Genomic DNA, 12,836 nt, shown 5'->3' with positions numbered 1-12,836 from the left:
CCCTGTAGGGGATTTTGCTTCCTTCCTCCATCCCACCCTTTTCTGTTGTTTCTTTCCACATTTGTCATTCTACTGCCTTTTACCTTATTTACTTTGGTCACTCTCCCTGTCAGAAATTCTCGTTCTTTTGAATATTTACTCTACCTCACAAACAAGAAATCACAGTGATCTAGATAGAATCACTTAAGTCAGAGTGTATTGCAGAAACTGGGCAGGTTGTAAAATCAATCAGCTTTTTCTTTTCCTTCCTGTTCCTTTTGTATTTTCTTTCCATTCTTCCTATTGTATTCTTCATTTTTCATTTCTTCTGATTTCCCCATCTGCCAAGAGAACCAGGCAGCATTAGTGATCTCCTTTGCCAGACAAAAGATAAAGGAAAACATAAAATCTGTGCTATAAGTACCTTCAAAAAGACTCGAAAGCATTAGATTTGATTGGTCTGACCTGTGGTACAAGACAATGTATCTTGACAGCTCTGACAGCCTTCACGTACATAGACATAGACGAATATAGACAGTCAGTCAGTCAGTCAGTCAGTTGGTCTGTGTCCTATGTTGTGTTCTTTATTTGTCATCCACAAACCTTCTGTTATTTGAAATAAAGGTTTGATGGAGGTATCTTCAATCCATTGAAACAAAGCTAACAGAGAATATAAATAACATTTCAATTGTGCAACTAGCGCTGATTCCTCCCTCTCTTCCTTGCCTGTCATCTTGCAGTGGAGAAAGTGGTTCTGGGAAGACTGAGGCCTGCAAACAGATAGTGAAGCACCTCACTTGCAGAGCCAGCTGCAGCAGAAATACCTTTGATACAAAGATAAAACATGTAAGTAGCATTCCGACCACTGAGTGGAATGAAACAAAAACCTTGGCCTCTTGGGTAGGCAGAGATATTTGAATTGCATGGAAAAAGGTGTCAGCTCTGTAGAAATTCATAAATGGCTTGTTTTCACCCTTGAAGTCAAAGCAAGTTTGTTTTGTTTTGTTTTTTTTCCATGAATGAGAATGGGATTGGGATTAAGCTCGCATTGATCTGATAAGAAGTATCTCCAAAGTGGAGACAGTTTTCTTTCTATGTTTTGATGGCTTTGAAAATCAGTGTTGCAGTGAATAGGAAACATTTCTGTGATAAAGAACTGTTTCTTGCACGTGAAATTAATTGCCTTCAGTAAATAAATAAATAAGTAAATTTGCCTGTATGGTATTCGCTGGACAGTATAGGAAGTGTTGAGACATCTGAAGTAACAGTATGCAAGATATAAACTGTAAACTTGCAAGAAAGCTGCAAGGATTGAATGAAGTTATATGGATCAATATTTGTATACTAAATATATTTAAGAAATAGGTAAGAGTTCTAATTATTTGTTCAGTCATATTTAATTTCCAAAATATGTGTTTCCATATACCCATATTTAATTCTTTAGAAAGGTTAACACTGACATTTTAAATTATGCTGAACCCTGGATTGCCAATTCAAGTTCTTTAAAGAAATTACCTTTCCTGATGAAACTTCTCATCAGAGATACCAACTCAGAGATAGCTATCAAAGGGTCTTAATGGAGGTGGAAGAGCATTATCAAATTTTGTTTATAGAAAGATCCTTTAAAACTAGCTTAGATGGGATATCTTACTTTAGATGATAAATGTATCAGATCTCACCCACAGGGAATAGAGTAGAGATTCTAATTTAGTTACCTTTAAGGTGCCTTAATGAACACAGTGGCCTGGATTAATTCCTGCTGCAGTTATGCATAGCACCATTAAATTAATAAAGCTGCACAGGTTAAAGCAAGTGCTGAATTAGTCAAAAAGCAAACAGATCCTGAACATCACTACTGGAGTGGAACTGGAACCAAAACTTGGCTGGCTAGTTTTCTGCTGCCACCTACTGCACAGACATCTGGTTTAATTATTAATTGTGAATGGTTTAATTTTTAGAGCTTCTGTGCCGCTCCACAGACGTCTTCCCTGCCCAGCTAGGTCAGCCACCTTCATGAAAAGAGTGATGTCAGAACAAGTGTATGTGCACCACATTGCAATCAGCTTCAAGGAGGCATACAGAGAAAGTTCTGAAGGGAATCTGTCAGGGTGTAAGCAACTAATTATACACAAAAAAGCTAAATACAATGGCTGTGACCATGAAGGCCTACCATCAAAATGCATTAGTGAGACATACCATAAAAATGTCTGAATCTGTTTTTTTCACCTCAGTTTTTCACTAGTATAATCCTGAAATAATTCTATTTGAAATCAATAATTTATGCCATTTCTGACATTATGTAAGACTTGTAATTCCTTTGTTGGGTTACTAGTATTGACTGACTGTAGCTTCACAAATTGTCAAAGATTTCAATATCTTTGCTAAGTATGCCAGCTCTAGGAATATGACTCCAGTCACTCATGTCCAAACTATTTATAGGGACACAGGTCACATGTGAACCTTTCACTTAAAACTTCTACTATTATGACATTACTTTTTTTGGAATATATTTATTTTGAGCTGTCTTACTTTAATTTCTATTTTGTAAAAAAAAAACCCTGCCAAGTATTTTTTTTTTTAATTCCAAGATGAAAAGTGGTCTTCTTTTTTTTCCCCTCATTTATTAATCACAAGCAAACCTCAGAGATTTTTTTTAATATCTTCCTGTTTATTTCCTCTCTTATTGATTTTTTACTTTTTTTTTTTGTAGGTAAACTGTATCTTGGAGGCCTTTGGACATGCTAAGACACCCTTGAATGATTTTTCCAGCTGTTTTATAAAGTATTTTGAATTACAGTTTTGTGAGAGAAAAAAAACATTAATTGCAGGTAAATATCACTTAATCTGTAAATTTTGATGTCACACACAGAGTGTCAGATCAGAGATCCCAGTGTGCAGTGCACAGAATTGGACAGCAACGGATTCAAAGTACATGAAAGAGGACGGGGGGGTTAGGGAGTGTCAGAGGAACAGATTTCACAGCCTGTGAATTGATCACTTGTCAGGAGTGAGCAGTGCCCTGTTCTAAACCACCACAAGGTGGCAGGGAAAGACAAGAAACAAATTGCCAACAGCAGTTCCTCATATTTTTCCCAGGAGGTCACTTTCGGTTTTATTTCACAGCTCAACAAACTGAGAGAGCTGTGTAATGCAACACTGTGAAGTAAGAGTGAAAAATGGATTAAGTTGTTAACTTGTGCATTTGTACCTAGTATTGTATTTGGTGTTTTAAGTATCCCTTAAATTAGTGAGTAATATAATCTGTTTAGCAAAAAAACCCCCAACCAATCAAAACAACAACAACAAAAAAACCAAACAAAAAACCCCCCAAAAAGCCAACAAGTATATTCTGTAATACTGAAATTAGAAGTAATTTATTACAGCTTAGAGCTTCTTTTAAAACAACTAGGAGCCATATTGTTGTTTATTCTTCTTAGAGGCAAGATAGTATGAAATTCGTTCCTGCTTTCAGAGTGTGAGTCTGAAGTGTGAGTCTTCTAAACCCTAGTAAGCATTCATTAGTTTAAAAACCAAAACCAACAAACAAACAAACAAACAAAAAAATAAAAATGGAAATTGAGCAAACTTTCAGTTTGATTCTAAAAACTCTCCTCAAAAGCAGTCAGAGAGAGCTTTCATTTCTTGTCCACATAGGTCATCATAAAGCTACTCACTGTCAAAGCAAGGTATGTCTGCAGAAACAATTACACTGTGTCCTGCTTGCACTGTTTCTGGATGGAGAAGCTGTATAGCAAGACACACTTTTGTTCCAAGTAAATTAGATTCTGTTAGATAAACATTTCTAAATCTACTCTTTTAAAAAATAATTTTAAATGTGTTTATGATTTCTGAAAAGTTTCCTAAAAAATCTTTGGAAATATTTCCAATTACATTTCCTTGAGACAGTTCACTATACTCTAGAAAATACGATCGTTTCTTCACGAGAAATGTCATGCATGAGAAATTACTAACACTTTTTTCTGGTTTGTTTTATAATGAGTGTAGGATAATTGCAAAGGAAATTCAAAACTAAAAATGTGTGATTTTGTTTTTCATTTATAAGCACTTGTGGGAGGAATGCAAAATTAAAAAATTAAATATACATTAACATGGACTGAAGAGCATCTCAGTTCAGTTTGTAAAAATTAACCTCAATCTCTAAAGCTAAAATTTTATACACCCTTTGTATTGTACATATTTAATTTTAGTATATTGTGTCTTCAGGGACATAGGTTTATGAACAGCTTTACTCAGATCTGACAGTTTAATTCATAGCCACTGCCTGTGACAGGATCAGTTAAACAGGTTCATGTGTCAGTTTTCTGATACACTACATCTGTGGTTTTGTGATTCTCTAGCCATAGGCATCAAATGAGAAAATGTGAGGGTAGTCAGGTCAATTAACAAATATAAACAAGTTACTTATCTACCCTGCTATTCCCCAATTATTTAGGAATTGAATAAATTATTCTTACCTTATTCTCTAAGGTAGCCTAAAGTACATAATTTACAGTCAAGAGACACATGCCTTGCTACAGCAGTAGAAATGTGGTTTGTATTTCTGAAGTTTGCAATTGTTCCTGCTGTTTGATTTGCATGGTAGATGTTGCCATTTCTCAGCCATTGCTAAGCATCACATCGGAGTGAAATTGTCCCAGGTTTAGACCACCATAAATGAGGAAAGAATAATGCATGTTGTCTTTGGCAGGTTTAAATTCCACCCAGGCATAATCTGTATTTATTTGCAAGATAATTTGCTGCAGTTTTTAATGCAGTATTTACTTACAATCTTTCACTTTTTAAACATAAATGAATAATTTAAATATGCATAACACCTGATTTTGCTGAGCTGTGAATTTATTGATACTAACAGGGCTAAATATGTCTGATTTGTAAACAAAAATCCAAGTGACTCTAGGCTGCCTTCATAAAAGGGTTTAGGTGGTTTAAAATCCTACACAGACAGATATTACAGGTGAAGATCTGGAACAATTTGCTAAGGCAGGGACATGCAAAGTATGTGTGCACACTTTTATTACAGAGGGCAAGCCCAAGGTGGCACTCCTTGCGTTTTGAGTGGACACCAGTGAAGTTTGTGACAGCTTCTTGTTCATGCTGAAGCACATGAACCACATCTTCTAGACCCTGGAAATGCTCTGACTTTTATCACAAGGTTTATTCTTCTAGCAGAAAGTACAATATACCTAAATAACTTAAATGTTCCCCATAATTTTAATCATTATATTTGATTCATTCTTTAGCATAAAGTGTATTTCTGCCATGAAGAAATGTTTGTTTTGAAGAAAAGGATGGAGTTTTAGTGTGGCTCTACTCAAAGCCAGTACAGATGTCTGAAGAGGTTTTATGTAACAAAAAGTTTTATTTAGAACAAACACTTAGAACAAAGTACAGGCCAGTGATTTCATTAAGTTTCTAAAATAAATTAAGAATTCAAAGATTGATCTTCTGGAAAAAAAAAAAATCATTCCTAGTGAATGCCTAACTCCCACAACATAGCAGCAGAAGACTTTTTTTTTTTTTTTTCCCCAGAATGGTCCTTCAGGCAAGTTGATATAATTCCTAAGGTGAAAATGAATGCCTCTATAAATTTCCTCAAATGACTCAGAAAGAAACTTAGGAAGAAAAAATAAAATCTGAAAAAATTATTCTCCAGATTTGCTGCTTTGCTTTTCAGACATTGATTTTCTCAGTCTTTACTTTTTGATAACCAAAGACAGATTTAATTTTTTTAAATTTTTTTATTTCTTATTTTTTTCAGTTACATTGAAATGGACTAACTAATGTTTTCTTGTCTTTACTAATAGCTGTGTTTAGGACAGAATGGTTTTTGAGAAGGAGCATTGCAGTTTCTAAGAATGCATAGCTGAAATACAGATTTCACTGGCCACACTTTTAACAGAGAATCTGCTTGCTGACTGTGTAGCTGCTGAGTAGATCAAGTGAGCTGTTAAAGCAAATACAAATTTGTTTGTGCCTGGAGGCACAATTGCCATTGCACAAAAATGATAGACTTTGCTATGGAATTTTATAAATTTTCTCCCTTTTATTTCACACATAGATTAACAAACATATTTCACTTTGTAGAAAGGTGTACTATCATGATAATTTTCTTTATGACTCTTAGCACCATTAAGATGATGCTCTGTTTGATTCTTGCTGATTTGAAACTTGGTGTTTTTTAACAGCTCTTCCCACTGCTGGAGATGCTAGTTGAGATGGAATGTATTTAGCCTTATTAAAGTGCAGGTGACTTGAAGTACTTGGAAAAGGCTGAATTAATTTGTGTCATCTGAATAAGTGATGTTGCTCATCATTAAAGTTAAATGATAGATGACCTTTGGTAACATTTTTCCTGCTTGTATTAATCGATGAATGTTAAAAACACCTGAAGTGGTAGTTATAAAAGCCTTAGTGAAGAATATCGCACACAAAAATGTGATTAAAGATTTGCAGTGAACTCTTTTCAAATTAATTGATGGTTGAATTAGTTTTACTCTGAAATAAGTTACAGGCACAATAAAAGATGGAAATCATCCTTCAGGTTCATCTATTCTGTTTTACCCTGTAGAAATGACAGCCAGGTAATGATTGATTCTGATGAAAGTGTGTGTCTGGGCCAGTCCTGCCATGATTGCATTGCTTCAATTTATAATGTGTTGCAAAGTTACTGGAGCCAGAAACATACATGATTTCCCAAGTGTGCCTTTCTACTTCCCGTACAGGTTTGGGTTTTTTAGTTTTTTCTGTAGTGTAGCAGCAGAGGATTAGATGGATGGTACACAATTTCTCATAATATTGATTCCATAATAGCAGCTCACCGGTACATTTTGTAGGATGATTAAATGGGCTAGATCATGTTTCCTTGCTTCAGCAAGTCAGAGGTACAACTCCTCTCTGTCAGTCCTACTGTCTCTGAGCCAGAGTCCCAGGCATGGTTTTGGTTGCCAGCAAATGTGTCTGTGCTGTTGCATAAAGAGAGTGTAGAGGATGTCCCTGGCTAACGTACCCCTGACCTTCTGCACTCTTTAACTGGGATATGTCCCAGATGGTTTGGCCTGTGCAGAGTGGTTCTTTGAGACCCTGCATAGTTGTATTTAGTTCATTGACAGAATTTAGCTGCTGAGGCCTTTCTAAAAACAATGTGTTCAGGATTCACCCATTCCATTTCTCTCCCATCTTCACTGTCTTTCAGCAGTATTCTCAAAGGCTGTGCTCCCTCTTACACACTACCTCAAGTAACCTCAGGTTTGCTGTGTTTATTTCAACAGTATAAACAGAAACTTAAAAAACTTCAAAATATAAGTGCAATTTGAAATGAAATGACCAGAAAAATACAGATGATACAGCAATAACCTAGCAGTGGACATTAGCAATTGTATGGTGACAGGAACTGATATTCTGCCTGCTGGCCTAATGCCTCATTAGGCTGATGCAACTACTCTGATACACAGTCTCATTTATTAAATTGTTTCACTTTGCATTAGGCAACACCTGTGAGTCCGGAACTGGTTTTGAAAATATTGCTTTAATCCCAGCCAGTTTAAAAAAAGTAAAAAATGAGAAAAATTCAAAAAAGATGCGAGTGGTATGCATTTAGAGAGTATGCTTCCTGTGCTGCAGGATGCATGCACCAATATTTACAGTGACTTTATGTCCAAGAACTACTTCCAGTTCATGAAGGAAGGAGTCCTGAATGAGTTGGTTGAAAGCCAGGCTATGGGAAGCTATAGTTTAGTATTCTTAACTACTTACTGGGTTCAATAATATAGGTCCTCCATTGCTAAGAAGTGCACCTTATGCTCTAATCTCAAGAGCCCTTTGCAGGGTGAGGATGCTTGCAAATACTCTATGAGAGCTCTGCCACACTGCAGATATTGAAAAGACTAGAGCTGCAGGAAAATGGACTGTGTCCATGTGGTAGAGGTGCTCAGTTGTGAAGAGAAGTGCTTCTGATCTTTGCACCACAGCTAGTATTTAAGTAATGAGATAATTTATGCCAGCAGCTGAGTAAGTGGGAACTGGGATTAGATTCCCACTTACCAGAAAGGCCCTGACCTCTAGCTGCAGTTGGACATTCCCTTGTTCTCTTAGTCTCTTGCATCTGGAACCACATGGTGGTGTACTCCCTGGGGAGAGCTCAAGAGTAGCCTGCCCAAAATGATGAATATCCCTGTCTCTTCATGAGTATCTCTAAAATGCCTTTTATCTTGCAAAAAGGTAAATCATAAATCAATCTGAGGCTCAACATTTCCTTTGCTTCTGTGCTTTGCCTCTTTCCGAATCTTAGTGAGCCTGAGGTTATGTATGGTCCTGTAAGCTGTTTTTCTGTAGGCAAATCTCACTCAGATTCATCCTCCTTCACCTTCTTCCCCACATGGCTGATTCACATGGCTTCTCATTTATTCAGGTCATCATAGCCCTTTTGAGATGCCCATGTTTCCCCAGGCTCAGGTCAGTGAACCTGTTGATAACCTGTTCTGCTGAGGATTTGCCTCTTTGTAGCCATCTAGAAGCTGGGTGGTTAATCAAAACTATTAATCTCCATGTTCTTGATTACCAGCAGAGAAAGAAGAAATGCTTTCAAGTGTGTTTTTCAAGAGGTCTTGAATCTCTCTCCCATCTTTCTGTTTAGGAGGAGGATAGAATAGATGCCAGAGGTCAGATGGCTACATTTTGGTGAGATGACTAATAGCTTGTCTCAGAAAATCTTGCTAAATACAGCAGCTGATTAAACCAACATCAGTATCTTCAAAACTACAGTAGTTTTGATGGTAATGTAAGTAAGTGTGGTAATATGTTTGTTCCACCAATTCTAATGGAATTGGGGTTTTGTGTATGGTTTGTATGGAAAACCATGGAGTATAAATGGTAATACTATATTTTATTTGCTCCCCTCAGATCATTTTATAAGAAACATTGTTTATTCTTAACTGTTTCAATGGTGAATGGTTTAAGACATTTAAGTTTAGAACAATCTGTGTAATTATGAATTGATGTGTTTGTTTCTTAACCAGCTAGGATTTATACATACATGTTGGAGAAGTCTCGTGTCGTTATGCAACCTCTCAACCAGAGTAATTTTCATGTTTTTTACTTGATGATGGATGGATTGTCTGCTGAAGAAAAATACACCCTGTACCTCAGTAATTTATCTGCACACAGGTAGGAAAACAACTTTATATTTATTATTAATAGTTTTCTTATATTAATGCCTCTCTGCTGCTGAGGTACTTCTTTTAATAGTTAACAATCTTCTAACTTTTCAATGAGTTCTGAAATTATTTATTATGGAGTACCTGCTCATGAGTATTTAGTTCTGAAGTACCCATATAGTCTCTTTACAAGATCAGAATTTTATATCCCTTTATACTGTTGCCTCAAAGGAGAAAAATAAATTTATTAGCTCTTTTTCTGTCTCTTGTGGACTAGAGTAGGTCTATTGTTTTTTGGTTTTTTTTTCCCTTGGTGAAAAATTGTTTCTTAAGGTAAAATCTGTTTGATTTATTTATAATTTTCTTATGGAATATGTTTATTTTGAGAAAATGTCACTAAATGTAACTGAGATCTCCGTTTTCATTTTGATACTTACTTTATATCAAATTAGTAAGAAAAACAGAAACAAAAGTTTTGACTGCTTTGAACGCAAGGATAAGATTCAACATCTAGCACCTAAAAGATGTCTTTCTGTATGACTCCACATGAGCTGGTTGTCTTGGCTCCCATTTGCAATCAAAGGAGATTGAGTCCCTGCTCAGCTGTATAATGACTTACAAATGTGGTTCAGTTCATCCAAAGCACAGAGCTGTGTGTGTCTTCATAAACTGTGCTGATCACATCGCCTTTAATAGTAAGAGCTTAAATATAAAGAGCTGAATATAGATACCCAAATGTAGCGTGTCTAAGGCTTAATATTCTCCAAGTGTTTACTATCGGAGGAGGTTTTGGGTTTTTTCAGTGAATTTTGTGATTATTTCAGAATTTATTCATTCTGACTATTTTAGAATGAAAAAATATGCCTCAGTTAATTTGCATTTTACTCTTCAGTCTTTCCTAAGTGTCACTGAAATAAGAGTAAACTATTTAGTATTAATGATCTTGTCTTAAACTGACTAGCTTTAAAATAAGTATAGTGAGTAACTGTAAAAAGACCAATAGTAATTAAAATTGTGTAAGAAGAATGTTTTCAGGTTTTCACATCTAAGCCTTTTTCCCATGGATTTTTTCCCCCCAACTTTTTCATTTTCCACTCTAGCTAGTTATTAAATAAAATAGCAGTTCTAGATTTAGGACTTGTAAATAGAAAGACACCACATTCATTTTTGTGGAGAAAAGCTTTGTTGATTATGATTTTTTTTCTAAGATGGAAGTCTTCTGACTACCACTGTCTGGTAATGCTTTTGACTGTTACCATTACCATTTCTGTATCACACAGACTAGCACACAGCACTAGGTCTCAAGAAACTTCAGGTTAAATCCCTTTGCTAAAAATTATTCACTTCAAAACAGGGAGAAGAAGAGTTAAATTCTGTATTTTAAATTTTTTGAGGACTTGGAAGACCAAAGGAATTCTAAATTCCTGATGATTACTTTATTCCTCTTCTAGCATAAGTTGTTTGGAAGCACTCAGTTTGTTCAGAAAATGAAACCGTTTGAAGTCCCTTTGCAAGAAGCTCAGACAGGAAAGAACTTAGTGTAAACCTGAATAATTAGATTCACATGAACAAAGCTTTATCTGATAGGATATCTGATAATCATCCAAAAAGAACAAAATAGTATTTCTAAATTGATGTCTGAACATTGCAGTACCAAAGCTTTAGAAGTAATTTATAGCTGAATATTTGCTTAAACCTGCTTTTATCAATAAAGCTTTGCTTTGCCTATGTACAGTAGATTGTATCTTAAATTATTGAGAGTGTTTGGGCCAAATTTTTCTTACCTTAAACTCCTGAGTGCAGTACTTCAGTGAGCTAGATCTTTCTCAGCTGATAAAGTTAAATTAGGGATGAATTTCTGCTGCATCAAACTCACTCATGAATCAGGAGGGCAGGATCTAGCCTCTTTTATAAGCTCATTATTTCTGGCTTAGTCAAATTTTGATGAGATCACATCATTCTGGTAACATCAATAAGTGATTTTTTAATGTTTTCTTTGAACAAGTATAATCTTGATTCAAATAGTAAAATTACCTAGATAACAGGCCTTTTATAACCTTTGGCAGGTTGTTTCTGCCCAGTTGTTTTTTTTGATAATTTTTCTGTTCCTCTTTGCATTGTTTAACGTTGCTCTTTTACGTAGAAGATTCAACAATCTTATTAAATAATGGCTATTAAGATCACAAAATACCACTATTTTAACATTATTTTCATAAGCCATTGCAATGTAAGAAATAAGATGTAGCATGGGGTTTTTTTACTCTTATTTTAGATAAAAGTACCTCAAAGATTTAAAGTAATTTTGTCAATATGATGCTGTAAAAGATAAGATGTAGATAGTTCTTTATGTAATATAGTAATATATAATCCTGGACTGAGAGTTCATGTAAATTGCTTAAAGGGGAAATCCCTCCCTTTTGGAATCACTAAGAATCTCCGTAAGGCTGAGGTGTCGCCCCATCGCGTAGGGAAAGTTGTTTGGCTCGAAATCTCTGCTGTTTGGTGCTGTCCTGAGAGGGAGCTTGAGCTCAGAAACTTGAATATGTGTTCTTGCAAGCATTGTAATTGCTAAGGCATCATGTGAGGACAAATAGCTGCCCACTTTCTATTGAGCCTACTTACAACTAGGATCTTAAAGTAGCAAGAATTTAATCTATATAGGGGAGGATCTGAATGAGTGCATCTCCCATCGTATCAGCATGTGGATCATGATGGATAAAGACAGAAGTAATTGCTGAAAGGTAAGATTATTTTTCAAGACTGAGCAAGGGAAGCATGTCAGAAATGAAGAGAGAGTCTCAAAAGGGCAAGTCAAAGCCTTCTGATTGACAACTACTCCCATGTGTTCATTATATTTGGAAACTGGTTTTTATCAGCAGATGGTTGATTGAAAAATTCCAAAATTTCTATTAATTTACTGTGTTTCAAAGAACTCTAGGATTCCTTTATCTTGATGGTGATAATTATGTGTAATACAGAGACATTAGCAATTTGAAATTTTATTCTCTTGATTTGCTCTGGATTACATTTTTTTTTTTATTCTGGGTGCAGATTACCATCCTTGACTGTAAGCAGTACTTTTGTGCTCTCTGAAGTTTAGCCTCACAAAAAAAGCATACACTGGCTTTTCTAGCACCTTTAGTTTTACCTCATAGTTAGAGTAGGTGCTAACTTAGTGATGAATCTTGCAACCAAGGTGAAACAGAGAGAAGTAACAGTGTAAGTGTAAGTAAGAGAAGTGACAGTGGCGATTGATTTGTAAATGATCTTCAGCACTAATGAAGGAAGGACAGGAAAGAAAAGGAAAGATCATAGCAATAGGATAGAAAGTATTTTGGGAAAATATTCCAGAAAATAAGTAGAAAGTCCTGCTTCTGTTGCTTTGGGCCAATTGCTTCATATTAGTATTTGTATTTCAAAGCTGTGGCATATAGAACAATGTAAGAATGTCATTATGTAATATGTATATGTAAGTTACTCAAACATACTGTTATTAGAAATCATGTCTTTACATGTGTATATTTATATTTAAAAATATAGCTTAAGGCCACTTAACTATAGAAAATTATTTCAGAAAAGATGGTAGGTTTGAGAGCTGTTCAACTCGATGTCACCATTTTCAGTTTAAACAAGGTTCCTGCTTCTCCTAATTCATTGTACTACAAAAACAAGTGAACCCTAATT

The 12,836-nt window shown here is 35.4% G+C and overlaps 1 protein-coding gene across 7 annotated transcripts in view; it reads left to right on the top strand.

The window, feature by feature from the left end:
* MYO16 (myosin XVI) overlaps positions 1–12,836 on the top strand; it is a 363,630-nt gene that overhangs the window by 203,855 nt on the left and 146,939 nt on the right. For all 7 annotated transcript variants that reach the window (XM_038163728.1, XM_038163644.1, XM_038163898.1 and 4 more), the window contains 3 exons: positions 720–825; positions 2,690–2,807; positions 9,015–9,162. In XM_038163728.1, the coding sequence (XP_038019656.1) occupies positions 720–825; positions 2,690–2,807; positions 9,015–9,162 (372 nt within the window). The remainder of the gene's footprint in view (positions 1–719; positions 826–2,689; positions 2,808–9,014; positions 9,163–12,836) is intronic.

The sequence above is a fragment of the Motacilla alba genome, chromosome 1, assembly GCF_015832195.1.
Source record: "Motacilla alba alba isolate MOTALB_02 chromosome 1, Motacilla_alba_V1.0_pri, whole genome shotgun sequence".
Taxonomy (NCBI): domain Eukaryota; kingdom Metazoa; phylum Chordata; class Aves; order Passeriformes; family Motacillidae; genus Motacilla; species Motacilla alba.
The sequence above is the reverse complement of the archived record's forward strand: the minus strand, read 5'-3'. Positions and strand labels throughout refer to the sequence as shown.